At 54.3% G+C, this 26,471-nt stretch overlaps 9 protein-coding genes across 9 annotated transcripts; 2 read left to right on the forward strand and 7 right to left on the reverse strand.

Moving 5' to 3' along the window:
• Positions 1–63: 63 nt before the first annotated feature.
• On the reverse strand, positions 64–1,978 carry AYO21_11127 (hypothetical protein; the record flags this gene model as incomplete). Its single annotated transcript, XM_022661025.1, has 2 exons — positions 64–407; positions 586–1,978. The coding sequence occupies 2 exons, from the start codon at positions 1,976–1,978 to the stop codon at positions 64–66; spliced, it is 1,737 nt and encodes a 578-aa protein (XP_022506644.1).
• A 994-nt stretch (positions 1,979–2,972) lies between these two features.
• AYO21_11128 (hypothetical protein) lies at positions 2,973–4,129 on the forward strand (the record flags this gene model as incomplete). The annotated part of the gene is made up of 5 exons (XM_022661026.1): positions 2,973–3,133; positions 3,205–3,395; positions 3,473–3,598; positions 3,663–3,838; positions 3,959–4,129. The coding sequence occupies 5 exons, from the start codon at positions 2,973–2,975 to the stop codon at positions 4,127–4,129; spliced, it is 825 nt and encodes a 274-aa protein (XP_022506645.1).
• Positions 4,130–4,704: 575 nt separating this feature from the next.
• On the reverse strand, positions 4,705–6,860 carry AYO21_11129 (hypothetical protein; the record flags this gene model as incomplete). Its single annotated transcript, XM_022661027.1, has 5 exons — positions 4,705–5,969; positions 6,068–6,402; positions 6,599–6,666; positions 6,721–6,762; positions 6,813–6,860. The coding sequence occupies 5 exons, from the start codon at positions 6,858–6,860 to the stop codon at positions 4,705–4,707; spliced, it is 1,758 nt and encodes a 585-aa protein (XP_022506646.1).
• Positions 6,861–8,346: 1,486 nt separating this feature from the next.
• On the reverse strand, positions 8,347–10,375 carry AYO21_11130 (hypothetical protein; the record flags this gene model as incomplete). Its single annotated transcript, XM_022661028.1, has 5 exons — positions 8,347–8,466; positions 8,603–9,183; positions 9,243–9,336; positions 9,406–10,245; positions 10,298–10,375. 5 exons carry the CDS (start codon positions 10,373–10,375, stop codon positions 8,347–8,349), a joined length of 1,713 nt encoding a protein of 570 aa, XP_022506647.1.
• Positions 10,376–12,914: 2,539 nt separating this feature from the next.
• Positions 12,915–14,486, reverse strand: AYO21_11131 (hypothetical protein; the record flags this gene model as incomplete). Its single annotated transcript, XM_022661029.1, has 1 exon — positions 12,915–14,486. One exon carries the CDS (start codon positions 14,484–14,486, stop codon positions 12,915–12,917), a length of 1,572 nt encoding a protein of 523 aa, XP_022506648.1.
• Positions 14,487–14,917: 431 nt separating this feature from the next.
• Positions 14,918–15,867, forward strand: AYO21_11132 (hypothetical protein; the record flags this gene model as incomplete). Its single annotated transcript, XM_022661030.1, has 2 exons — positions 14,918–15,032; positions 15,095–15,867. The coding sequence occupies 2 exons, from the start codon at positions 14,918–14,920 to the stop codon at positions 15,865–15,867; spliced, it is 888 nt and encodes a 295-aa protein (XP_022506649.1).
• An 834-nt stretch (positions 15,868–16,701) lies between these two features.
• On the reverse strand, positions 16,702–17,733 carry AYO21_11133 (hypothetical protein; the record flags this gene model as incomplete). Its single annotated transcript, XM_022661031.1, has 1 exon — positions 16,702–17,733. One exon carries the CDS (start codon positions 17,731–17,733, stop codon positions 16,702–16,704), a length of 1,032 nt encoding a protein of 343 aa, XP_022506650.1.
• A 1,174-nt stretch (positions 17,734–18,907) lies between these two features.
• On the reverse strand, positions 18,908–20,246 carry AYO21_11134 (hypothetical protein; the record flags this gene model as incomplete). Its single annotated transcript, XM_022661032.1, has 3 exons — positions 18,908–19,085; positions 19,142–19,580; positions 19,634–20,246. 3 exons carry the CDS (start codon positions 20,244–20,246, stop codon positions 18,908–18,910), a joined length of 1,230 nt encoding a protein of 409 aa, XP_022506651.1.
• Positions 20,247–21,300: 1,054 nt separating this feature from the next.
• AYO21_11135 (hypothetical protein) lies at positions 21,301–22,359 on the reverse strand (the record flags this gene model as incomplete). The annotated part of the gene is made up of 1 exon (XM_022661033.1): positions 21,301–22,359. The coding sequence occupies one exon, from the start codon at positions 22,357–22,359 to the stop codon at positions 21,301–21,303; it is 1,059 nt and encodes a 352-aa protein (XP_022506652.1).
• Between the last annotated feature and the right edge of the window lie 4,112 nt (positions 22,360–26,471).

Genomic DNA, 26,471 nt, shown 5'->3' on the forward strand with positions numbered 1-26,471 from the left:
GCGCCCCCCCCCCCCCTCCCCTTCCCCCTTCCTCCAGAATGAGTCATGGCTGAGCTGGGTCATCTATAGCTTCGCGCTCGTAGGCCCCAGGTATCTTCGTCGCTCCAACTTCTTCAGCTCAGCCCTCCGGATCTTGCCACTGATGGTCTTTGGCAAGAAGGCCGCGGGGACAAACTCCATCTTGCGCGGGTACTTGTACGGGGCGGCGTTCCTCTTGCAAAACTCCTGGAGTTCCTCACGCAGTGCCCGCGCCTTGCTCGGCGAGTGGGCGATCTCCCCGGCGGCCGCGTCGGTGAGCACGACAAAGGCCTTGACGACCTCGTCGCGTTCCGGGTCCGGCGAGGCCACGGCCGCGGACTCGACGACGGCGGGGTGCAGCTTGAGCGTCGATTCGACTTCGAATGGTCCTGTGCCGTTTGCGAAAAAGTCAGAATGGGAGCTCCCAATCTACATAAAAAACATACAAAAACTCGGGGAAAAGTTCCCCAGGGTTGCTGGGTACATAAACGAATGAATGACGACAGGGTACAGGATGCAAAAATGTAGCAGTGTAGCATTAGCGGCAGTGATCGTAGTGACACGTACCAATTCGATATCCGGCCGAGTTGATCACGTCGTCGCCGCGGCCCACGAACCAGAAGTATCCGTCGTCGTCGCGCGTGGCACGGTCGCCGCACAGGTAGAATCGCTTGCCGTTCGCAAACGTCTTCAGCCGCCGGTCGAGCGCACCGGTCTCCATGTCGATGTAGCCCTTGAAGATGCCGAAAAACCCCCCACTGTGCGAATCCACCTGGACGGCCATGTCGCCTTCGACGCCGGCGGCATCGACCTCTTCGCCGTGCGGGTCGATCAGTTTCAGCGGCACGCCCGGCAGGGGTTTCCCCATACTGCCAGACCGGACGGGATTGACGGCCTGGTTGGCGCAGAGGACGATGGTCTCGGTCTGGCCGAACCCGTCGTAGATGGTCATACCGAGGACCTCCCGCCATTTCTCTATCACGTGGGCATTGAGCGGCTCCCCCGCGCCCGTCGCGTGTCTCAACGTTTTCCTCAACCGCTCGAGCAGGGGACGGTGCTCGTCCAGAATGAGTTTCCGATACACGGTGGGCGGCGCACACAGGGTCGTGATGGGGTACTGGTCCAGCACCCTCAGCGTCCGGACCGGGTCAAAGGCCTCGCGGTCGTCGTGGACGAACAACGTCGCCCCCAGGTTCCAGGCCGAGAAGAACGAGTAGGCCGCCTTGGCCCAGCCTTGTTCCGAGAGATTCCAGTACGTGCACGACGTGTCGAGCTCTAGCCAGTGGGCTCCCGTGAGGGCGTGGGCGAGCGGGTACGAGATGTGGCTGTGGAGCACCATCTTGGGCGGTCCCGTCGTGCCCGACGTGAAGTAGATCATTGCCGGAGACGTGGGCTGTAGCGATTGAGGAACGGCGAAGTGTGTCGTCTCGGGGATCTCGGACAGCGCGTTCGTGAGAAGGACGACATTGTCGTCACTGACCGGTGGGACTCGTCCGATTTGGAAAATCGTCTTCAGTCGCGGGCAGTTCTTCCGGACCGCCAGAGCTTTTGCCACGGAAACCTCGTCCCCGATGAAGGCGGTCGCATGGCTCGCCTGGATGCGGTACTCGATGTCCTTGTCCACCAGCAGCGTCGTGCAGGGGCACACGATGACGCCCGACCGCAGACACGCCGTCACAATCTCCCACCAGACGGGGAGTCGTGGTGTGATCAAGACACACACGTCGCCTGCCCGGATCCCCAGCGAATCAAACAGCAAGGCAATCCGGTGCGACTGCCGCGCGAAGTGGCGGTACGTGAACTTTTTCTCGACGCTGAGATCTTGGTTGACCCAGTGCAGGGCGTTTTGCGACGGCGCCACGCGCGCCCAGTGGTCGACAATGTGTGTCGCGAAGTTGAATGATTGGGGTTGCGTGGAAGGATCCACGGGGCACGATGGCGATAGCGATGGCTGGGTCATTGCAGAGAAGTAAGCACTCTTTGCTTGATGAGTTTGGGAACGGGAAGAAGCTGGCAAAGTCGGTGCCTGGCAGTCTGGGAGAATACGTCGCTATTAGAGTCGTAGAACCCAAACACACAGCCACAGCACTTACTTCAATGGCATGCCAGGCCAGAGCCCTTACACATGTTCTTTTCTCCTTTTCAAGTGCGGTTTCGGCGGTCCCTCCTGGGGGCTCTCCCGTCAATAGTCAGGCCATGTCTCCCTACCCCTCAAGGGAAAACCTCAGGCCACAGGCCATGATGGCGTGAAGCTCCTCTCCCCAAAGTAAAGTGTTTGGTATTGTACAAAGTAAAGTTCCAAGACCGTCCCCATGTGGGGTCCCTGTATCCACTTGTTTGTAGCAGATCGGGATGTTATTGGGCAATCGTCCGCACTGGGGACGGCCTTCACGCGGCTCTCGAGGCCATGCCCCCCCCCCCCCCCGGCTCCTGTCTGGAGACATGAGAGACGAGATCTCCACGCTCCGCAAATCACGCTGTACGAGGCACGAGTACTTGCTGTGTATAGCGAAGCTGTCGGTCAAACCATTCGTGGAGACGCTCCAGAATTGCGGGGAGACCACATCCTACACCCGGCACTATCGAGCGAATGAGTACCCTCCCGACTTGAGAACGAGAACTCTAACCCTGCGGTATCATTCATAGTGTGTGTACGCGGGTCCAAAACATGAAGTTGCACTTGCACGGCTGTGGGACAAAGTCACGTAGGAGACGGCATATTCGCACGGGAATCAAGGGCTCGGCGTTGGTCGAATATAAGATCAGGGGGGGGGGAGGCCTGGCAACCCGGTGAGCTACAGTATCCTCCTCAACCACTCCCACATATCTCTCTCTCTCTCTGTGTGTGTGACTTCTCGAGTCGAAGACTGACTTATTTCCCTCCCCCGTTCCACGTTGCGGTCGTACAGTAGCAGTGAATACTCTCGAATCATTTGCCCAGTTGCAACAACACCATGGACGCCAAAGAAATCAACCCCAGCCCTGTCCCCCTGGGCCGGACAGACACGATCCAAAGCATCAACCTCAGCATGGAGATGTTTGAGAAGCTCTACCTCTCCCCCCAGAATAGGGTCAAGGGCGACCTCCGCAAGACGTTTGCCAACCCGACTCCATTGTGAGGAAAAAAACACCCTTCTTGCATATCCCCATTAGTTCCCTCGCTGACCTAAGTCTACCTATATCTAGGCCTCTTCTCGGCTTCCTCGTCGCGTCCTTTCCCCTGGCGTGTGCGTTGATGGGCTGGCGTGGCGCTGGCGGCGGCGGCGCTGCCTCCATCGGAGCGTCCTACTTCTTTGGAGGCTTGCTCCAGCTCATAGGCAGCTTCCTCGAGTGGATCCTGGGGAACACCTTTCCCTTTGTGGTCTTTGGCTCCTTTGGTAATAAGTCCCAGTAATATCATATCCCCGGAGATTATTCGCGGTCTCTTCTGACAATAACCATCGTCCTACCGTAGGTGCTTTCTGGCTCGCTTTCGGCGCCACATTGACACCGTACTTCAATGCCGAGGGCGCATTCACCGCCGGTGCCACGACTGCGGCAGAAAAGGCAGCGGGAGCGGCGTCCTTTGAATCGAGCTTGGGTGAGTCTGTTCCTCTCGCATACATATATGCCCGGTCGGTCCAGCGAAAACTAATGTGGTCCAGCCTTCTTCCTCCTCGCCATCGGCATCCTGGTCTTTCTGTACCTGATCTGCTCCCTCCGGACCAACGTGGCCTTTTTCCTCATTTTCTTCCTGCTGGATCTCGCCCTCTTCCTCCTCACGGGGGCTTACTGGAGAGCCGCGGCCGGCGATGGCCAGGGCTTTGAAAATCTCGCAAAGGTACGTCCGTCGTCAGACTTTTTTCCACACAAAGACAAAAGACCACACGTTGGGGATTCGCTTGATTCGCCAAAAACAAAACACAAAGGCTGACAAAAAGGTGGGCGCGAAATTTTCCAGGCTTCAGGCGCGTGCGTGTTTGCCATGTGCATCGTGGGCTTCTACCTCCTCTTTGCCCAACTCTTGGAGGCGGTGCAGTTCCCCCTTCACCTGCCCGTCGGGGACTTGAGCCACCTCGTCCGTGCCAGGGCGCCAAAGTCTGCAGCCACGGATGTAGAGAAGGGCGAGTAAGTGACAGGGCGTCAGTTCCCATGCATGTGACGTTGAGGCAGGGCTTCAAGAAATGGCCTGTCAACCTCCCCGAGAGGCAGAGGCATATTGGCACGTTGGGAGGATGGAGATGGATCACCCGTGTGAATCATACAACGCTGGAGTCAGGCCGCGCTTTCTTCGATCGATCAAGAAAGATGTTCAGATTTGCGCCCCCCAACACAAGAGACTGCGGGTATGGTCAGGGAGGGATGTGAATGGGCCTTCTTCCTCGGAATATCATTACACTTGTGTGAAAAGACGACAAGTCGTGTAGATTGGATTTTGGGCTCCTCCAAATGCACAGGAGATACATAACATTGAATTGCCACAACTCAGCCCTTGGGACACGCTATGTGCAAATTGCCGACGGGGCCGGGATAGACTGGGTCCAGCTCCAAGGTGTAGTGAAATGATTAGAGTTTCTTCGACAGGTCGTGACAGCAGCAGCAGCAGCAGCCTTGAGCGAGGCGAGCTATCAACTATCTCGAAAAGGCTGCTCAACACACACACCTCTGACCACGGGCCAACACCTGTCCGGCAACTTCCTAGAGCCGCTAGAGGTCCCAGAGACTGCCAAACCCCAGTGAACAGAGACTGGCCTCGTGGTCAGATATCGCGCCGACCAGATACAGATCCTGGGCCGTGCTGTCGAGGTGGGACATGGAATTCCGGAAAGTCATTGGCGACCCGCCGAGCTCGGATTGGACGAGACTTTGGGACAGGCTGGGGGACCACGGGGTCCCCGAATGCGTCCCGTTGGACATGGTCCCGTAGTCGACGAGTCGGTAGAGGAGCTCCAGATCCTGTTGCGTCAGTGGGACGTGGTAGCACGACGGGTCGATGAGATCCCGGTACAAGCTCGCCTTGGGGCCAAAGGCATCGAGTTCATTCGCCATCGAGGTGGAATTGTGCCACATCAGCGCGTGGCTCTTGAGAAAAGCCACGTTTTGTCGACTCATCAGGAATGCAGCCAAGCGGTCAGGTTCCGAGTCCGAATGCGAGTGTAGGAAGTTAATGGATCCTGCCACCAGGGCGCAGTACCCGAGGAAGGAGGCGATGGTGCTGTACCCAGCCTCCCGAGCTTTCTGAAGGGTTTCGGTCAAGATTTTGGCGTGCTTGAAGGAGGCGCCGACGCTGGCGGCGAAGAAACTGGTCCGGAATTTGGCGTTGCTCAGCTCAAACCGTCGCCGGAGCAGAAATGGGTGGTGCAGCAGGCACTGACACAAGTGATAGAGCGCGTAGGAGAAGATCAATGGGGCCACCGAATGGAGCTCTCTTGCATTCGCACTGGGGTGCATGGCAGAGTAGTCCGCCAGAACTTCCTGGATCGGTCGATCATATTCAAGTTGGACTTCCAGCGACGACAGTCGGGCTCGGATGGCCGAAAAGTCAGACTGAGGTGCCCACGGCGGCTTCTGATCGTCCTGGTCATACCCTTGCACAATGTAGACGGATGTCCGATGCAGCTCGGCGGCGAGCACGATCACACGTCCCAAGGGCGAGAGGCTGGATGCTGAGACTTCGCTGGTGGCGCCTTGGCTGCTGACTTGGGCCAATGTCAGCGTCGTCTGAGGGATGGACGAGATGAAGTCCTCCTCATGGCACGGAAGCTGGAGCTGACAGGAGTAATCCTGTAGGCTGGCCGGTCTTCCACGCGAACAAGTGGCGAGTCTGTCGAGTAGGTAGACTGACCAATACGTTCGCCGCAGCTCCTCCTGTGCGGCGAACGGCAGGGAAGGGTGTGGCTCGAACATCATGCCGAGGACCTGAGCGACCCTAGCGGCCAGGCCGATTTTGATCCAGGCTGATCCGCGACAAGCTACGCCAGTTAGTTCGGTCGCATTCAGTGGCTGACCCGCGAACGGGCGACGACGACCAAGGCAAAGGAAGGGGAAGCAGGTGTGTAGTTCGACTTACCGGTAAAGTCGCAGATGGAAAGGAGGGTGAGAGCCTGAACGTGTCGGTAGTCGGCGAGGTCGTCGTCCAAACATTGCGAGGCGATCAATCTCCAGCAAGCGCGGGCGTAGGACTGTGAGGCGCGGACTTGTTGACCAGCAAAGAAGGGATGATGGACGAAGCGGACCGACATTGCCAGGACGGCGAGCAGGAGGAAGGTGGGCAACGAGCCATCAGAAACACTTTGCCGAAAGGATGGTTCGTGGAAGAACGAGTATGGCTGATTGTGTGAATAGTTGAAGTAGCTGTCAATGGCGGCCCAAACGACCTCTGGTGATGGCAAGGTGTCAAAGACACTGCTTGGGGGGAAAGCGATGAGTTGGATAAGCAAGGCAGTTTGTCCATGGGAGGGAGATGTTTTGCTCACTCGGTTGTCTCTGAGTCGACAGGACTAGCCCCATATCTCCTGTATATGACCTTATGATTAGCCCCCCGTGACGACTAGGCTCAACCATGGTCAAGGCAGTGGTGGGCCGGGTGTGTGTTCCTTACTCATTTCCGCCAGGAGCAGCTTTGGCCAGGCGAGACTCAATTGAAGTGATCCGGGAGAGGAGAGTCTCCTAGAGGGACCGTCAGCGAGAGCACCACTCTGTTGTTTACTTGCTATCACTCACATATCCAGGGCTAGCTATCTTGGAAGGAGTCTCGGCCGCCGTCTGGTCATCATCCCAGAGAGGCCTGCATCGAAAGGTGTGCGGGTACTGACACGTTTGACCCAGACGGGTGCAGAAACTGCAGGCTGGTTGTTCCCCATTGCAGCGGACCTTTTTGCGTCTTGATTTGGGTAATTTTCAGTCAAAGAGCTCGCTTTTTTCTTGGTGGCGACTTGGGGAGACAAATGTGGCACGCCACGGCCTTCTGTCGGCTGGGTCGCTGGGCTGCTGGACTTACCGGCAGTTCAGGCAGGCTCGTTTGATGCGTTTAGTGGGACGGAAGTCAGTGTCGTTCAAGTCCATTCTTTGTCAGGCTTCGAGCCAGTTCGGGCGGTTCAGCGCGTAATGTGTGTCAAGGAAGGTGGGTTGAAAGCCGGGAGTGGAAAGAGATAAAGGACAAGGCGGGGACGGGAGCCACGGGGGCGGGAATCGTGGATCTGGGGAGCCAACCTGACCCCGTACGGAGTATGTATGTACATGGTAAGAAGAAGCGAGAAGCAGGGACCAGGTCAGTCGGGAGGAAGTCGAGATCAATGATTATCACGAGAGGAGGTGTTGCACAGATCATGAACAAACACAAAATGTGACGTGCATAGACGGGCTGACCTGTACCGAGTAGGGAGTAGGCGGGCACGAAGGCGCGCAGGTAGGGTATTCAGCCAGCAGGAGCCCGCCTCGCTTGCCTAAAAGGGTCTTGGACTGAGAGCCTGGACAACAGATAGGCACGGCAGGCCACCTGGAAGGCTTAGGAGTGACCTTTACGTTCCCTCGCCCTTGCCAATTCTTCCAGGGGCACCAAGGGGACTTTACCACAACTAAGCACTCCAACCAAGCACTCAGCTAAGCATTCCTCTCCCCAACTCTCCCCCTTCAACGCGGATGATGGCTACACGCTCGCTCTGATGATATGCATCCCCCCCTCTTCCGTGCTCCATGCTGAATGACCCTGGACCAAGAGATCTACCTGGATGAGATGATAGTTTGTATCCTCTGGTAACGTACAGGTCGGGATATAGTATGGTATTTTGTAGGTAACTGTGTAAACGAGTTGTCCGTAAAGCCATGCACATGTTTATGGCGAGTAAAAAAACTGACAACTGAAAGCCTCGGCGCAAAAGTCCCTGACTGTGCGCCAAGGCCGTCCCCACCCATGCCTTCACTCTCTCTACTGTACGAGGTACAGGTGCAAGTACCCCGTCTGGGTGCCCGTTGCCACAGCGTGGAGTGATCTGGCTGTCTGGTATGCTCTGGCCAAGAGCTACAGAACTACAGAACAACGCCGTAGAGTGACGAATTTCCTTCTGTCTAGAATCATAGTTTCCTTCGTAGTCAATTTACTTCATCAATGATCGAGTCTCTCTTGATTTATCCGCTTTATGTATAGTTCTGCATACGATATATCCCTCTCAGTTTCCAGTCTCAAGAACTTCGTCTCCCACTGCTGCTACATCAACCAAGTAAACCACCACAGGTAAGCAAGGAGTAGATCTCAACTTCGAGCAAACGACCCAATTCCCAAGGTCCAGTGTCCACGTCGTCGACGCAAAACTCCCAACCTCTCATTGTGATGCCCTCTCTCTCTCCCTCTTACACCTTATCAATGTCGACGGCGACGACAGTGTTGTCCTCGGTGATGGCCAAGGTGCGAGACTGGGTGGAGTACTTGACGGGATTCTTGGCTTCGAAGATCTTGTCCAGTTCCTCGAGCTGTAGACAGGTCACAAATGTGATTAGCATTCCATATTTTTCCAAGGTATCAAGCACAGCGCACGGGGAAGAAAAAAAAAAAAGGGGGGGGGGGGGGGGGAGCATAAGAGCGAATGGGGCATGTGTCTCGACTCACAGTGCGCTTCTTCGTCTCAGGGAAGAAGAAATAGGCCAGCACACCCTGGACAAAGGTCCAAACCACAAAAATGATGTACGTCTTCCACTGGATCTCCTTGATCGCCACGGGCCAGGCGAATTGGTTGATCAGACCGGCGGCGTTGACGAAGAAGGATTGGAAGGCCATACCCTTGGCGCGGATCTCAAAGCTGAAGACCTCGACCGGGTACAGGGCCTGCAAGGGTGTGATGTTGAACGAGTACCACGCGCCGAAGATGAAGATGAAGGCCAGCACGGCGTTGCCGGCCGTCTTGTTGCTAAAGACGGCGTCGCTGTCGTCCACAGAGCCCGAGACGAGCGAGTTGGCCAGCGTCCCGGCCGAGGCGGTCATGCAAACCCAGATCACAGACACGCCAAAGAACCCGGCCAGCATCATCTTGCGGCGGCCGAATCGCTCGACGAAATGCGCGCCGAAGACGGCGAAGCAGAACTGCTCGACGCTGTAGCCGAGCTGGACGTTGGCTTTACCGATCGAGGTGTTGACGCCGGCCGTGTCGAGGACGGCGGACATGAAGTACGAAAGAGGACCGTTACCGCACCCTATTTTGAAGACACGCGTCAGTGGACCAGCGAAGGTAGACGGAGGCGAGTGTTCTTACATTGTGTGAATGCAGAGAACCAGCAAGCGACCGCGGTGCGGTAGAGGCTCGACTTCTTGTTGAAAAGCGCACGGTAGTCCCACCAGCGTTTGTCCTTGGAACGTCAATCCGTCAGCTTTGCTGCAAGACCTGAGAGCCGAGATGAAGGGAAAAAAAGACTTACGGAGCCGTCCAACTCGAGATACTCTTCATACTCATTGAGCTGGAGTCTGACCCAGGCGGAATCGGGATTGCCATAGCCGTGCCACTTGGTGAGGATGTCGTGGGCCTTCTGGCGCTTTCCACTGGCATACACCCACCTGGGAGACTCGGGCAGGAAGAAGGCGAAAATGGCAATGAAGCCTGGGAAGACCATCTGCAGCCAGATGGGGATGAGCCAAGAGTTGTTGCCTTTGATGTTGAGACCACCTCGCGTCGCGCCAGAGGACAAGATCGAGCCAGCCAGCCAGGTGGTGTTACAGAGACCAGTAATGATCCCACGATACTTGGGATGGGCCGTTTCCACGATCCAAATGGGGCCGGCTGCCGCGGCGATGGTGACGCCAAAACCCAGGACGAATCGACCGCCCATCATCTGACCCTCGGAGGCATTGGCAGAGGTCAAGCCCTGCACAACGGTGCCGACGATGATGAGAATGCTACCAATAAACATGCCCACGCGGCGTCCCCACTGATCAATGCAGGGCCCGACAAAAGGCAAGGCAGAGACACCACCGATCTGGTACATGGAGGTGATAAGACCTGCCCAGATACCCTTGTTCTCCCCATGGAAGTGCTTGAGGAAGTATTCCTTGTTGTTGAGCAGTCCACCGAACAACATCGTGTCGTAGCCGTTCATCGTCTGGCAGAAGAAGCCAATGAGTAGGCAGGCGAATAGCTGCAGAGTGCGCGGGTGCAACATTGGCACATCTTCCCGGATCAAAGCCTCATTGAAGGCCTCACTGCCTCTGACTTCCTTGACCGCGACGACCTGCGACACAAGGTAGATGGTTAGTCTTTCGTTCTATAATGGGCAATAGGAGGACACGGTATGTTCGGTGAGTATGGAGGCTCACATCTTTGCTCTTGTCGATTGAGCCAATGCGCTCCACGGTCTGCGCCGTAGGATCAGAGATCTTCTCTGGAGAAGCCATCCTGTAAGTCTGGAAAATCCTGAAAGGAAGATTGTCAAAGAAAGTGATTGTGTCTCTAGAGTGAGAGTTGTGATGGTGAGACGAAGTGGACGGGGAGATGAAGGGTTATTTAATCTCTATATCCACCAAGACATGTTACCATATTGCAGCGGAGCTTCACAGTCCACCGTTCCTAGCCTGGTGTGGTTGATGGTGTATGCGGGATGGTCAGACCATCAGGTCGTATCGAACCTGGGCACCTGGGGTAGGAAGAAAAGCCTCCCGACATGAAGCCGATGAAGGAGGGGAAATCTAAGAGGCCCGATTGATTGCCACCACGATGCTAAAAGGGGAGACGCTCGTGCCCAAGACTCCTAGCCGCCTTGAATCCGGGGGGGCGTTAGGTTTCCTCGAATTTGCTTGCGGAGTATCCAGACGGGGGTCCCAGAATTCGAAGGGTGTTCGGAACTTTGATGCAGGTCACTTGGACCAACTGGTCGCTGATTAAATCGTCGGTTAGAGCCTCCAATCCGATTCTTTGCATACCGATAGCCTGATAGCTAGAGCTAGGAGCTTCTGTCTGGTTTACCAGTGTTGCAAAGCGAGATGGGTTCAGCGGGCCGAGGACGAACCTTCAGAGCCTCGCATTCGCCAGATTGTAGTTGGCTTGTCCGGGCGAATAACACCAGGAGTTTCGCGCCCGAGGATCAAGCGGGCAGGTCATGGGCCTCTCTCGCTTCCTGACCTGGCGGAGTTGGCGATCTTGGCTGTCCACGGCCATTCGTCAGGGTTGCATTGAAGGTGAGACGAATGTCAGTCTAGAAGGCTGACCCTTTGTTCCTCCAGGCTCTAGCGGCGCCATGGTCGAAGGAAGTTTATCCCTCGAACCTTCATCATCTTCAGTCGACACTCTTCGCTTTGTCATTGGCGTGAGATTAGGACGGACTACCAAGAAGCGAACGAGTGCCATCGCGTTGTGCTGCCGAATATTAAGCGGTAGAGCAAAACTGCCAACTTGTTCCCGTGGAATTCATGGGGCGAACACGAACGGTGCTGTCGCCAAGTTCTTGCTTGTGGCGTTGTTGATTATAGCATGGAAGCTCTTGGGGCTTTTCCGTGTTTTCCTCTTTTGTCCACGGTCATGCCCACGGTCGACGCCAGAGCTTGTCATGAATCACCCTCTCCTCTGACCTGCTGCTGCAAGGTTGAACTTCGGGCCACTCCTTGCTGGTCTCATTACCGAGTACAGAGACGGAGAACGGAACACTCCTTGGCCTACCTGCTGCTTATAGAAACCTTTGGTCTCTGTACCGTGGATACAGAACCCCAGCTCCAAGTCTGCTGAGCACTGAAAATTGCAAGTCCTCGAAATTACAACTTGGCACTGGCTGATCCTCGGAATCCAAGCTGCATGGCTTGTTAAGATTGGAGTCTTGTACTTCAGCCTTGCGTGGTGGTGAGGTCTGTCTGTAACCTCCTCTTCTACTGGCTGGTCACGCCTGTCTCGAGAGGTTGATTCTGACCCTGAACGCCGGCGAAGGTAGCGCCATCGCAAAGACTCGTTTCGAAACCCTCAATGGCCAGCACCCCTCGTTGCGCTTTTTAGCCACGCTACCGGAAGACAGAAAGCAAGAATTCCAGTTACCACATCGACTTCGGCGTTGCGAATCCAGGTCCGAGGGTCTGTTGGCGGTGTTTAGTTTACTGATTTGGTGCCGCCATGTCAATTGCCTCCTCATCTTAGTGTGGCAATATAACAAGCCCATCACGCCAACGTTCAACCCGTCCCCGGTTGTCTGAGTGGTCGACTGAATACCTGCCCTATACCCAGCCCATGGAATACTTGACTCCACAGAGAGCGTGGCTCTTCGGGCGATTTGGAATGTGGTTCCGCCACGCCGCTTGGCCTTTAATGGTAATCCAAGCCCATCAACCTGATTCTGATCTTGACGCATTGAGCCATGCTCTGGTCTCTTCGTGACTTGCAGAGAAATTTAGATTGGACAACACCGCCCGTGATCGAATTCCAGACCGGGATTCGCCTCAGAGTTCGTGTCGTGCCAACCGGTTTGAGCAGGTATACAGGCGACACAACTGCCATCAATTGGATCCAGCCGCCCAGACTTTCTGACCTTCTTGGTGGCTCTTCTGATCTGCATTGCTTAGCTTTCTGTTTTTCCTGAATCGAGACTTGCATCGGGCTGGGCAATCTCGTCCTGGTATTCTATCTGGTGGATGGGGGCCGGGGAGCCGCCGATGACCCTCAACGAAGCGAGCAACCTGGATGTCTGAACCTCATTTCTCCCTAGCTTGGCCTAGACCCTGCGTCAGGTGTTGCTTCTCGCTCGCAACAGGATCTAGACCGGGTTTGAGCGCATGTCGAAGAGAGTGTTCTGCACAGCATCAGGCGATCGAGCCCAGACTCTAATGCTGGTAGATGTGTAGGTCAGACCAGGAAAGCGCCACCTCCTGCCCAGCTCCTACCAGCTCCTGAAGATGGTTTGCCACTCCGTTCGTTAGACTAGCAGCAGCCGTGTCTCACCCTTTTGATTTGCACTGGTCAGCGTCTCCCGGGATATTGGCGGGGGGAAGGAGTGCTGGAGGGCGTAGTTACCATCCCATGGCCACGTCTGTCGATCGGCGTGTCCTGCCCTCCCTGATCTAGAATTCCAAAGGTCATCTGGGTCTGTGCTCTCCGCCACCCTTGCATTTCACCGCTGCTGCCTTCATCGCCACTTTGTGATGCCAGAAGGTCTTCAATCCAGTTGGCCAGACTTGCAGACAGCTCCAGAAGTTCTCCCAACGCAATGTGAGAGCGTGACTCCAGATCGCGAAGAGCGTTTACCTTGAGATCGACTGAGGCCTTCGACATCGTCGTTATTTGCAGTCCCAAGAGTACCTGGCTCGAGACCAGCCTTGGCCAGATAAGGTGTTCCCTCATGTGAGTCGGTGTAGTTGTTTCGATTGCGCAAAGCCACTCAGTCATTCTAATCATCTTTGAAACACCAAGTAAACGGTCGGATCCTGCTGCACGGTCCCTATTCACTTCACCGCTGGTCATATCAACCACGAGCATAGCGATCAGTAGCTGGATACCGATAAAGAAAGCCCAGAGCAAGAACGCCGCCTCTCTTACTGCATCCGGGGCGAAGATATCTTTAGCTTCAGCAAGTTTGAACCAAACAGCGTAGTAGCTGAGAAAACGGTTATATCCTTTCGCAAACGACACCTGAAACCCGGCAAAGGTCGAGCTCAGGGCTTGAAACAGATTATGGCCAGTCCCTGCGTCTTCAACAGACTCATGAGCGGCAAGAAGTGATGCCATCCCCTTCTTTATCAGCAGCCGAAAATGAGAGCCAGAAATCCGACTTGCGGAACCGATTCTGAGCAAGACTGTGCGTCGGATTGGTGCTCGATTCAAATTGCGCGAAAAGCCGAAGACCGACTGTTGTCCTTCAGTCTGAATACGACGTGTAATAAGAGCACAGCCTCGTACGAAGGTTGTAAAGTCGACCGCCGATCCAGGCAGAAGCGCAGACTGAAAGGCCAAGGCGTAGCAAGTTGCCAGCATCACATCATGCTCGGTTGCCGAGTGATGGGATTTGGCAAACTCATCCTTGAGTCCAGAGATTGCACGGCCCTTGTGCAACAGTGCAGTGTACTTATCATGATGGACGCCAGTCAACGTTTCCATATGCGAGGCAGCCAGAGCCAATAAAGCATTCATCAGATGCTCGGAGTGAAGACTGAGTTGAGGTATGTCTTGCGTCCAAACCGACTTCTTGGTTAGAGGCAGAGGCGGGTATGCGAAGCAGAGAAAGTGGTGGAATAACCGCAAGTCGTGCAGGGTGAATGATGCGGAAACCATGGATATTTCGGTCGTCGGCTCTAGCGATACACGCTCGATACCCCTGGCTTTATCTTGCTTCTTGATCCGTCTTTTAATGGACGCTGGGTATTGACAGTCTTTTCCCTTGGAGACGCAGTTGCCGCATCGAGGCTTCTCCTCGCCGCACTTGACATGGCGGGTCTTGCATGTATAGCAGCCCGCACGGGACTTCTTATGAGCTTGACGGACGTTTACCCCGTAAGGGACTATGGTCAAGTTGAGGGATTCTTGGTGACTCGCCATCTCGTCTGCATGTTATCGTCCTTGTTATCCAGGGAGGTGATCTTGCACCGGCTGTGGCACAGTGAACAGCGCAGGAGAATTATTGACTATTGAAGAGTATAGAGTATTACTTAGAGTTCAAGACTGAGAATTCATTTCATGTCATGTCTGCCCTGTAAGCCAGGCGAGAAATGCGCTATGACTAATTTGGTCTAGTGTTATATTCAGATACCATTGACTCTTTAGGATTAGCTCCTTCCCCACCTCCTTCGTCATTGGACAGTGACGTCGTCAATATCGTCGATACTTCAGGGAGTCCTTCTCTTGCCACAACCAAACTTCATTTTGGAGTTCTCTTTTCAATATTGCTGGTGGCTACTGAGACCAGTGAGCGAGTTCATATGCTTTTCTACCGTCTCATCCACCGACATTTGACGCGTTCTGTGAGCACAATGAGCTGGATGGACTCCTGGTCAAGGCCGGGCAAGCATGCGGCAGTACCACCGCCATTCTATCTCACCCAAGGAGAAGACGTCCCTTACTGCCGCACGTGCGGTAGAGTCATAAGTCAGTGCAACTCCGCGGTCCCCAAATTGATCATGAGAACTTTAACCTCTGACAGCGCCAAGGCATCCGCAAGCAGCTGCAGAAAGGCCCAAACACGATCAAATACTGCTCCGACCGATGTCGAGGTCGGAAGCCAGGTCCCACGGACAAGAAGGTGGAGAGGGCGATCGTGGCTCTGTTGAACGCGGAGGACGGATCCGGGATCGAGAAGACCGCCGCTCGAGCCAAGGTGGCGAAAGGAGACCGACGGGTCATTGTGACGTGTGATGAGATCGAAGAGGCCGTTTTCGGCACGAGACACGATCCCACCAAAACCTTTGGGCGCAAAAAGAACCGTGCGAGCCGTGCGCTGCAGGACGATGGTGAATGGAAAAGTGTGGACATGGTTGAGGATCACGGAGCTTCCTCCGATCAGGATGTATCTCCAGTAGAAGATGGTCGTCAACGAACTCGTCCGCAGATTCGCCCGCCCCAGCTAGAGTCCGACGTCAACGGGAGTATCGGGGGAGAGAAAGGCTGGGCCGAACGTCACTCTGAAACACCCGAGGAGTACGAAAAGAGACTGGAGGGACAGCAACGTGCCGAGCAACGCGAGATGGTCCGTCGAGCTGCAAGGCGGGGGGTCGTGTTCGGGTTTGATGTGGATTTCTCCTCACAGCCGGATGTTTCAACGCAGCAGGCTAAAGGAAAAAAGGCCGTGTCAGGTATGGATGGGAGCGCGACGGGGGATCAATCGTCTCCTCAACTGCGACGAAAGTGTGAAGCCTTGATGAACGGTTCGGTGGTAGAACCCAGTTTTGCCAAAGGTAACTGGGCTCTCCGATGGAGGGAGTAGGGCTGTCGCGGTCCCAATATCAACCTCGACCCAGCTCGCCCTTGTCTCAATTGAAGATACCTGCGACGGGCTTGAGGCAGTGATAATCAAACCATCCTGATCGAGTCATAGCAGGCGCATTTGGCACTTACGCCTGCTCCCAGCCAAAGGCGAAGCCCGCGGTTATCTGACCCTGAGTTCGAGTTAGGGGATGTATCGCTTAGCCCAATGAGAAGGACAGCTGGGGACAGAGTCGCGGAAACACGTATATGGTTTCGTGGATGTGGATGCACGGTAAAGCCCGACTGCGAGCGTACAGAAGCAGAAGTATTGTGGCAAGCACCCAGCAAGGGTATTCTTGGCTTATTGACGGTAAGGAACAGATGATCTGCGCCTCAACCGGTCGAGCAGACTGGAGTCACGTAGCAGTAACAGTGAATTATAGACAAGGCGAGGAAAGCTGCACAAAGCAATCAGTGATTCCTCGCTCTGTCGTGAGGAGACACGAGAAAATGGTCCAGGGAAGAAATCAGACGGGGTTGATTTGATTTCCGCCTTTCTTCTCGATGCTTTCTTTGCTCTGGAATGTTCTTGATTTGTGGTAGCCTGTACACTGGCCAAATACATACATAGATTACATACCTGACAAAATGCGCAACCGGCTTACGCGTGAGTAGAGAATGCGCAACCAGGGCATGTGTTGAGTAGAGAGCTCCAATTCACCAACGTACCTGACATATATACGCTCACTGGCCACCCCCTGATAGCCCGTCTTAGGGCATCATCCTACCTTTGGAGATGGGAACAACAAAATATCCATTCTCGTTTCCGAAGAACGTTCTTCTCAGCGCCCCTTTACATATTGAGGTGAGCCATCCCTTGCGCCGGGTACCGGTCGCCCTTGACGGGATTCTTCTTCAAAATTTCCGCAATCTCCTTCATCTCGTCGTCAGAGAGATCCACGACCGTAGTGTTCTCGACGACGCGCTCCGGCTTGGTGGCGCCAGGGATGGGGATGATGGTGCCCAGTGTGATCTGCTCGCCGTTCTCCGTGGTGACGGTGCGGCCGCTCAGGCAGCGGACCCAGGCGATGGCGATCTGGGCCTTGGTCACGCCCTTTTTGTCGGCGAGCTTCTGCACCTCGTCCACGATCTGGTTGTTGTACTCGAGCACGTCGTCCTGGAACCGCGGCATGAACTTGCGGATGTCGCCCTCGGGGATGTCGGCGTTCTTGCGGATGGTCTCGCCCGCCAGCGCGCCGCGGCTGAGGGGGCTGTACGCGACGATGGGGATGTTGAGTTTCGCGCAGGTGGCGGCGACGCCGTTGCGCAGAATGTCCGTCGTCCAAAGCGACACTTCGACCTCGACGGCCGCGATCGGGTGGATGGCGTGTGCACGCTCGATGGTGCTCGCCTTGACCTCGGAAAGACCAATGCCACCTATTTTCCCCTCCTTGACGAGCTGCGCCAGGGTGCCGATGGTCTCCTCAAGTGGCGTGTGCGCGTCGAGCCGAGCGCACTCGAAGATGTCAATGCTCTTTGTGCCATCGAGGACCTTGAGGCAGTCTTCCACGCTGCGCCGCACGTTTTGGGCCGATCCGTCGGGCTTCAGCCCGCCCGGGACAAGGCCGCCTTTGATGCTGAGCACGATCTTCTCCGCGTCTTCCGGGTGTAGTTTGAAGTACTCGTGAAGTAAGTGGCAGGAGTGCCGCTCCGGTGTCCCATACAGTTCACCGCCGTTCCAGAAATTCGCGCCCTGCGACAGCGCCGTCTCCATTGCCCTGAAGCTGTCGCTCGCCGGTTGTGCATTGTGTCGCCAAGTCAACCCCATCATACCATAGCCAATTGGCCCGACGGGCTTCCCGAGGATCTTGATGGGAGCGGACATCGTTTGGAACTGCGAGTCGACCAGGTGTATGGTGTTGGAGAGATCTCTGTGTATTACTGCCTTTGAAGAAGGCAAGCCGCGGCAATGTAGAGGGGGAGGTACTCGCTACGGATCTGGTCTAAAAAGGCTTTCGCCGACCAGTGGTAGATCAAATACCGTAAATAACGTCGATCGCGTGGGGAGATTGTCTGTTTGTATTGCGATCTAGAAGAGAGATAAGAGATTCCCGTCTTGACGGTTGCCTGGAGAAGCGCGCTATGATGGTGGTAGTAGTAGTAATGACGTTAGTACATCGGATTAGGTGGAGCAGTGAGAAAGACGCGGTAGAAAGGCTCAAGACAATCAGGCGGAGAGGAGCAGCAGCTTCACCAAAGTCCGTCTCTCCATATATGCTCATGTCAGAAAGAGATCAATGTCATTGTACTATCCTATGGAATACATCTGGGTTCTGTAAAGGTAACTATTTGCAGGAACAGAAAGGTGTCGCTGACTGTGCTCGGGGCAAAAAAGAAGAAAGGAATTCATGTGGTTCATCTCATCCCACGGTCAAATCCTGGCTCAGAGATGAAAGAAGCCTGTGAGTTTTGTGTAATCCAAAGAGACCCCTTTCCCTCGACAGCCACGTCCTCGTCCATGCCACTCCAATTCATGTACAGTTCACGATGTTGTGTAGAGCTTGGTTATATCCCGGTACCAAAGAAAAGTCGAAGAGATGGTGACCTCCCAAAACAAGGCAAGAAACGCGCTGGCACAAACCACTTTTCCCTCGTTGCAATCCCATCCATGGCAGCCATCAGGCCCAGTGACCTCAACCGAGGAGTTCCTGGCTCTTGTTACAGTCTTCGGGCATCAAGCCACGCCTTTGTGCATTGATCATGTCTTCGTTCAATTAATGGAAAACAGTGCGCCTGTCATGTCTTCCTCGCCGAGGCCATTGGGTATAATTTCTATGCTTGGTGATGTTGATGCTTGTGTTGCCAACAACAAAAAGGAACGACTCCAAAACTTTCCTGTGTCATGCTTGTTACCAGTCTGTCGCCGATGTTGCGGTCGCAATCCTGGAAAAAAAAGATTGAGAAACTCGTCATCCTGATAAAGGGTATCGTTTGACCACCGGTTATCTTCGCACAGCAAAATTCGATGTAGAGCCCGCGGTTACGCCGAAGTCCTAATATCATTCAAATTGCTCATTTTGCGTATCGGTAACAGTGTCGCTCAGGTTGATGAGGAGTTGGGCCAGGCATCGCTTGGTGGCGGCATCGTCGCGGAGGACATTGGAAAACGTCGCATCACGAAGTGGCTCAGGCAGGCACTGTCGCAGCGCTTGGCGGGCTCGGTTGTTGTCACTAAGCCTGGGGTTGGGTCAGAAACAAGCGCTGAATACCACACCGTGCGACTGAAAACTCACCTCAGGAAGCATCTAACCACGTGTTTCAAGAGCCGTACAGTCTGGGTTTCGACCAACCCAATAACCATATTGCTCAGAACGGTGCCGACCGCATAGAACCTCTCATAGGTGGCACAGATATATCCTAACCCTGTGTCATCAAGCAAAATCTTCTGGACGATGAAGATGGCCACAGTTTTGGATAGTTCGCTGCCCGTCTCCATGATGCGCAGGCAGAGGGGGATTATCTCTGTTGTCAACAGAAACGTGATTGTAGGGGAAGAGTTGTTGGTGTTCCCGTGGGCCCCTGGTGTGCCTGCCGGATTCATTGAGACGCCGGATGACGGTTCATTCTTGACTAGGGCGCCAATGACACCAAGTGACGTGAGCCGTAAATATTCGAACGGTCTTGACTTGGATGTAGTATTGAGGAACGGATAGAGAAAGAGTGGAATGTGCGCTGACGGCCAATGTTAGCATTGAATTCGCATTCCGAGGCCGTGAACTGCTTACCGTTCAGAAACAGCCCCCTGGTTTCGTTGTGGCTCGCCACGCATTGAAGCAAGGCCAAGGCGTTGCACACACGGTTGCTAGCCGCCGCAGTGAGCTGACTTGGGTTCAGCAGCGGGTATACTGAGATGATCTCCTGGAGTAGACTGGTCATGACGCCGAAGCTGTGCCAGAGGACCAGCGCGAGCTCTGGAACCTGCTCCCGTTTCTTGCTCAGTTCCATCAGAGCTCCTTCTCTTCTGTTGGGATCCATCAATTCCGCCACCCATTGTAACACCTTGCGATTCTCTTCTGACAGTTGTTGATCCATGCCCGGCGTTGCCTGTTCGTTCATCGATGTCAGGGACGGGCCCATAGCATTCTGCGCGTTGTCGGCCGTAGCCTGGCGGTTTGTGTTTTGCGCATGTGAAGAGTTGTGGTTGGGGTTGACCGCGAGTCGGGAGTAGTGTTGCTGCTGAGCCGCGGCGGCAGCGGCGGCAGCGGCCTGAGCCTGCGCCTGTTGCTGTCCGTGGCTCAGGGCTTGATGACTCTGTTGTGGACCGTTGTGCTGCCAGGAGGATTGGTCATGCTGGTTGTATTGTTGCTGATGCGAGTAAAGATGCTGTGTCTGAAGCATGGTGGTCAGAGGGTCGAGTTAGGGTCAGGCTAAAGTCATTCTTCAGGTCGAAAGGGTGAGGCAGTAAAAATGTTGGAAATCAAACGACGGTGACGGAGACCGCAGTCCAAGTCACCGAGCAGATTCGAGGACAATGTGAGTGACTAAGATCGGAAGTATAGAGACTGAAACTCGACAATGAAAGGGATTCGACGCAGCAAAGTGCAGAGCGGGGAGCGGGAACGAAATAATGAAATCGGCCCCCTACTTTGCAGTCCGCAGAAAACTCGAAAGGGATCACGAGCAACCGTGGGCCCAATTGTCTGTGGCTCACCGTACTCGTACATACCTACCCAGCGAGCCAGGTGCCTAGGTCGCTGGGGGCCACAAACTCCTAGGCAAACTAGGCTTAGAAGCTTGGCAGCTTAGTTAAGACAGCGGCCTTGGGGTGAGACGGCCAACGGCGAGGTCTCCGGAAGCCCCTTCAATTGATCAATTGTCCCTATACCTCGCACGCACCTCGTACATATCCTACTTGCTTACCTACATACTACGTTCCCTCAGTCGACCAGCCTCACCTCCCTTCGTAACAGGTCCTTTCATGGCTGGTCCACAGGCTCTGTTTCGCTTTTTTTATCCGAAGCTTCTCAGTCAATGACATCGTTGTTCCACCAATGAAATCGAGACATTACAAAATTTGCCTGCCGTCGCGACTGGATATATGATTTCTTGCCGAAACTCAGCACATGAGAAAGAGGTGAGTAGGGAACAGATCCTACGAAAAAGGTGCGCAAGTCAAGATCAGTTCAATAATATGAAACAGTAATTGTCAATTTTCACCAGAGCCTGCTCAATGCAATGCACAATAGGTATAGTATGTATCCCCTTTCCTTCATTAATCGAACTATATCCAGTGATCTCAATAGCTGCGTAAAGCCAGAACTTTTGGGTTCCGGTATCATCATACATTTCATCGTCTCGACCTCGATCTGCTGCTTCGTCTCGTCCTCCGGTCTGAGGAGCTTTCACTACCTGTGGGCAAAGTCAGCAAAATGTGTGGGACAGAAGCCGGGCCTCAGTTGGACTTACTTGATACCGTGTAGTCGGAAAAGTAGGAGCTCCCATATCCAGAGCTGCTCTTGTCGTCACGTCGATTCCTCCTCTTCAGGCCCAGCCACAGGGCCAGAGCCCCTAATCCTGCAGCCATCCAGCCTGCTGTGCCCCATCCACTTCTCCTCTTCTTCTCTTCCACGACTTCGGATCTCCCCGGTTTCGTGCCGAACCAGGTTCTCCGGCCTCTTCCATCCCTGTGTGAGTGTCGTTCAACGTACACTTCTTCTTCGGTACGTCTTCGTCGTGGTCCGAGACCGAAAATGGCCAATAGTCCGTCAATCAGTCCCTTGAAAATGCAGCAGGCGCAGAACAAGATGAGGAGGAAGATGCCAGCGATAACACCAATCACAATGCCGGCAATTGCGCCGCCACTCAATCCACCACCAGAGCTGGAGGCCGTCGGTCCAACAATGATGCTGCCGTCCGTTCCGACAGGCGTTTGGAAAGGTGCGGTGGTAGTAGCACTTCCCACACTCGTGACGGTGACGAGGGTGTTGCTGGTCGGTCGGAGCGGGGCACTGGCGGTGTTGGTAATAACCGTGGTCACGGTATAGAGGCTGCTATAGTACCCAGAACTTCCTCCGCCCACAGCTGCACAGCTTCCCGGAGCCTGGCAGAATTGTCCGGACAAACAGCAAACGTTGCCGCAGGGAGTTTCTCCCAGAGAGTATGAACAGCTGATGGTGCTGACGGGCACATACGAGCTGTAGGTTGAGGTGACGGTCTTGAGATCTGTCTGCACAAATGTTACAGTGGTGTATTCCCATTGTCCCGCAGCGGTCGTGGTAGCGCTGCCAGCGCCGCACTGGGCCTCGTTGTTGGAATCAGTGTAGCAGACTTGGCCAGTTTCGCAGCATAACTGCCCGTAGTAGCCACAAGGGTTATCGCATCTCTTCTCGATATCTTGAAAATCTTCAAAGCTCTGTAGGAAATCCGGCAAGAGGCCTGCAATGACAGGTCGCGAGAGCAGGGCGGTGAGGAGGAGCGAGCTCAGTGACGGAGCCGCCTCGTGGAGTCGCATGACTGCGAGACAGAGTCGAACGTATGTGTCGTTGCTTCAGGTAGGTACAAATGTGTGTCTGGTTGTTAATTTCGCATTAGGTGTATGTTCTTGTCGGTGTACAGAGGGTCGGGGTTGGGGCGTCAACTAATACTTCGCTGGCCAGCCGCCTAACGGTCCTGCGAACACCTTTTGACTTTTCAGAGAACAGCAATATACAGGAATTAGAGTATGAGAGTAGGAAAGAATTGAAGAAGATTGTTAGCGTTGGGCAGAAGCGTGAGGGTATTTTGGGTGCTGGTGGGTGGTGAAGATACCAGCCTCCCCTCACCCTGCCACCTGGATATTTGACACAACACACAACTTGAGACCTGTAGCGAAATTAGATAGCTTGCCAGGTGGCTGGGAAAGGACAATTTGAGGCATAAAAAAATATGACTCGAATCCTGCTATGAAGAAAAAGGTGAATAGGACGTTGTCAACATCTGCTGGTGTTTGCGATGATGTGCTGTCTGCAAGGTGCGGGACTGGCAGCTGTCGGCACCGCACGGGCACCAAAGTGACGGTGAGCGACCCGAGTCCTCGGCTGCGCATATAGTCAAGCTCAGAGTCATTCTGCTTTTAACAAATGCTCTGATGAAACAAAACATTGATTCACAACGATAGTTTGTACTGGTCTGACGCCATTGGGAAATATTTGTTCTCCTGAGCTTATTACATGCTCACATTTGCTGTGTAGCTCTCGTGGGCTGGAGGGCCTGGTCGATCAGCAGGGCGCAGCTGACGCCACAAAAGAGCTCTAGCCACTCCTTGGCACACCGCCACAATTCACTCGGCAGACTTACCGTATCTATCTGACACAATTCCTGCAATAGTATTGAGTACTCGGTGGTCGGTTACTCAATCAAACTGTCTCCCACACACCATCTTCGTCGTCCCACTTCTATATGGCAGGATTCCGAATCCGCTTCAACTACAGGTTCGGCAGTTGTGCCCACCAAGGCCCTCCTATCCTCCAACAATCATTTAGCCCAGACCAGACCGAAACAGGACACAAAGCCGAAGCTTGATGACGTCAATGGTTGAAGTGTTGTTTCCGAGGATTTCCGGCGAGGCTGGACAAGGTGGGAAGGCGTAGCAAAGGTGAATGCCAACCCAATCTGGTAGGTAGTGATATCGCCAATCACTGATCAAGCTTGGATTTCTTCTGGAATCAAAGAACAACACGTAAACACGTGGGGTGACCCACTATCACAGCTGGCGCATGACCCTCCCGCGAGAGCCTCAGGCGTCCTTGGCTGAAATCATGCCTGTTTCTATCCAAGCTTTCCTGACCCAGGTCGCGGCGGCGGTATCGCCACCCTCTTGTATACTCCTAGTGAGCTAATTCATGACTGTGGGGAAGCCAGGGTCTGAAGAATTTCGTCCTCTGAGTGGTGTGATTCATTCACTAGGGGCGAGCGGAGCGAGACTTGACGACGCTGAAGCAATTTCTCCAGTGTTTCGCATCACTACAGAGAGACCCTCGGTATCGAAACCGTCACACTGATCTCTGCCCGTGCAAAACCCCCCAAGGTACTGTCTCATACACCGCAAGTTGGAAAAATTGATTACAGCTGCATGGACATTGATAACGTCAGCTACCAAGCCATATTCCATACCCTGTGCCAGTCTGGTTGAGTGACAAGCGACCAATCAACTATTTTGTACCCAAATCGGTGTTCCTGGAACTGTCCACAATATCCTTCTGCAAATTCTGCAAAATATACCTGGTCCTGCCATGACGTCGAATGTCGCACTTTCGCCTATGGAGCATCATCTAGCCCGTCACCAGAAGATAGGTGTGGAAACCCTACAAGATGTGTGTGTGTGTGTTTCCATGCGACAACATGTCTCCCATGATCAGCACCCAAGTCAAGCTGCAGGGAGGATCCGAATGGGCGGACGTTGGACCCTTTCGACAATAGAGAACATCTGCTATGATGTCTTCTGTCTTGGCCGTTGGACCCAAGCCGGAGGATTTCTGCCGGTATCCGGACTCTGTGGGCACCGTCCTCAACGGACAAGCCCTTGTCGACGAGACCCTTAAAAGGAATACGACACTGAGCCAAGGGCAGATTAGTCACTCCATTGGATGGGTTTGGTGGTCTGCTGCAAGCAGTACTGCCTAATGTTCCACGAAGCAAGTCTAGGTGCATATCGGGGGTGCTCTGGCCCAATGAGCCAAGCTCTTCCACAGTCCACTATTGCCTCTGGAAGCCAACGGAGGACTCACATTCCAAAAAGGTCCAGTCGTCGCTTCAGTGTCGCAGCTGTGGCGACGAGATCTCGGAAGTAAGGTCCAGATCGTCCTTGCTGTGTCCTCATGCAGCCGATATCCAACTGCTTGGGAAAAGCAATGGTGCACAGCTAGGTAACGATCTCAATCACCATATGCTAGACACCTGGATGCCGCGATGGCCAGGGGTCCAATACTATGGGATATGTCCACAGCCTCCCGCCTAGGGAGTGCGACACATCGGTCAGTGTCTCAGTGCCTGGAGGCGTCGCTTCCATCCGCGGCAGGCTAACTAAGCGGCAATCGCCAAGGCTGCATGGGATCGACCTGCTTCCAGAAGGCAGATCACGTTCTGAATAATTTCCCGAGTCAGGTTCGCGCCGTGTCCTGGCTTCATGTTCAAGCGGTGCGACCCGACCAGTTCAGATCCAGAGAGGTGGCAGATCCAGAGGTGAGTAGGCAGACCGGACCCTGATCTTTACTCATGTCCACCTCGGGAAATGATTGCTAGCCAGCCATTGCAACTGTCTGTTGTGAGTCTGCGACTTCTTTATTGAGAGGGTTTCATTCACGCCGAGAACTCTGAGCCTGGGGCAGATAGCCCATTCGACCGGATTGGCATTGTTGGTCCTGGTTGTACTAGCCCTGCTACTCCTGCGCAGCGGCCATGCAAGCAGCAGCCGGTCCACTCGCATGCCACCATGTCGATTGACGAGCCTGTGGACAAGTATTGAGCTTAAGCTTATATTCCTTGGTTAGTTTCTATGCGCAGTACGAAGAGGCGTTCCTCTCTTGGGGGGTCCTTTGCTCCTTTGCTTTCTCTGGGCCTGCGCAGAACGAGGTTGTTGGCAGCAACTGTCCTCATTAGTGTTGTCTGCACGAGGGAGGTCTACTGATACTCGTGAAAGGATATTCGAGTCGTTGGAATGGCGTCGTGCACGGCATTACCTTCCAAGTCATGGAGCATGCCTATATTGTTATATTTAGCGATAGCTCCCAATAAGAAGCGCGGATACGAGCCAGGGGGCATTCTACGCTTCCAGGTTCCTGATGAGTACCTACATGGGTATGTTCGTACTGTGAGCCAGTTGGCCAGGTAATCAGTCCACTGTCATGCCTCTGCTGCTAAGAATCCCATGCGAAGGGCTATTTTAAGCCTACATATGTGCAGAAAGATGTTTGATGAATATGCCATACATAGCTCTACAGCAGCGTTCCAGGCTTTTGCTTGCTTTGTTTGACAAGGTCCCGTCCTTGTAGTAAAATTGAGCAGAGGTCAGAGATACCAATTTGCAATGGCAGCAGTGGATCAGTCATGAACCCGCAAGAACTTGTAGGGTTGTGGGAAGCTCCGGGGCCACTATGTCATCGAACAGGGCGCCGCCTAAGAACGGGTAGGCGTACGGAGGACCTACTCGTAGGCGACGGGTATTTTCGCTACCTGGGCAGAGCTGGGTGGGTGCGCTCTAGGTGTCTGGGTGCCCCTTCTCCAGAGTGACTCTTTCCTTCGGTGTGCCTAGGGTATCTAGATAGGGACTACTTGTCCCGAGTACGTAGGCACTCAGTCCAGTACTGGCGGAACTGATGGTACTCCGTAGTTACGTACTCCGTACTGTACGAGGTACTCGGTGGATGCTCCTCCTCCCAAACTCGCAGTCCTCGCCCGCCCTGTGCTTGACCTCAACAAATCCTGCCAAACCTGTCATGCCCACACAATCTTCATGACAATGTCCACAATGTCCACAGTGCTCCTACCTTGGAGATGTTGATTCTCCCTCCCGTCACAATGCTTAGGGCTCAAAAATCGCCCCCTCTCCTCCACCGTAATAACCTTGGAAACAGCCCTGGTGAGCCC

This window comes from Fonsecaea monophora, assembly GCF_001642475.1.
Source record: "Fonsecaea monophora strain CBS 269.37 chromosome Unknown Scaff145, whole genome shotgun sequence".
Taxonomy (NCBI): Eukaryota; Fungi; Ascomycota; class Eurotiomycetes; order Chaetothyriales; family Herpotrichiellaceae; genus Fonsecaea; species Fonsecaea monophora.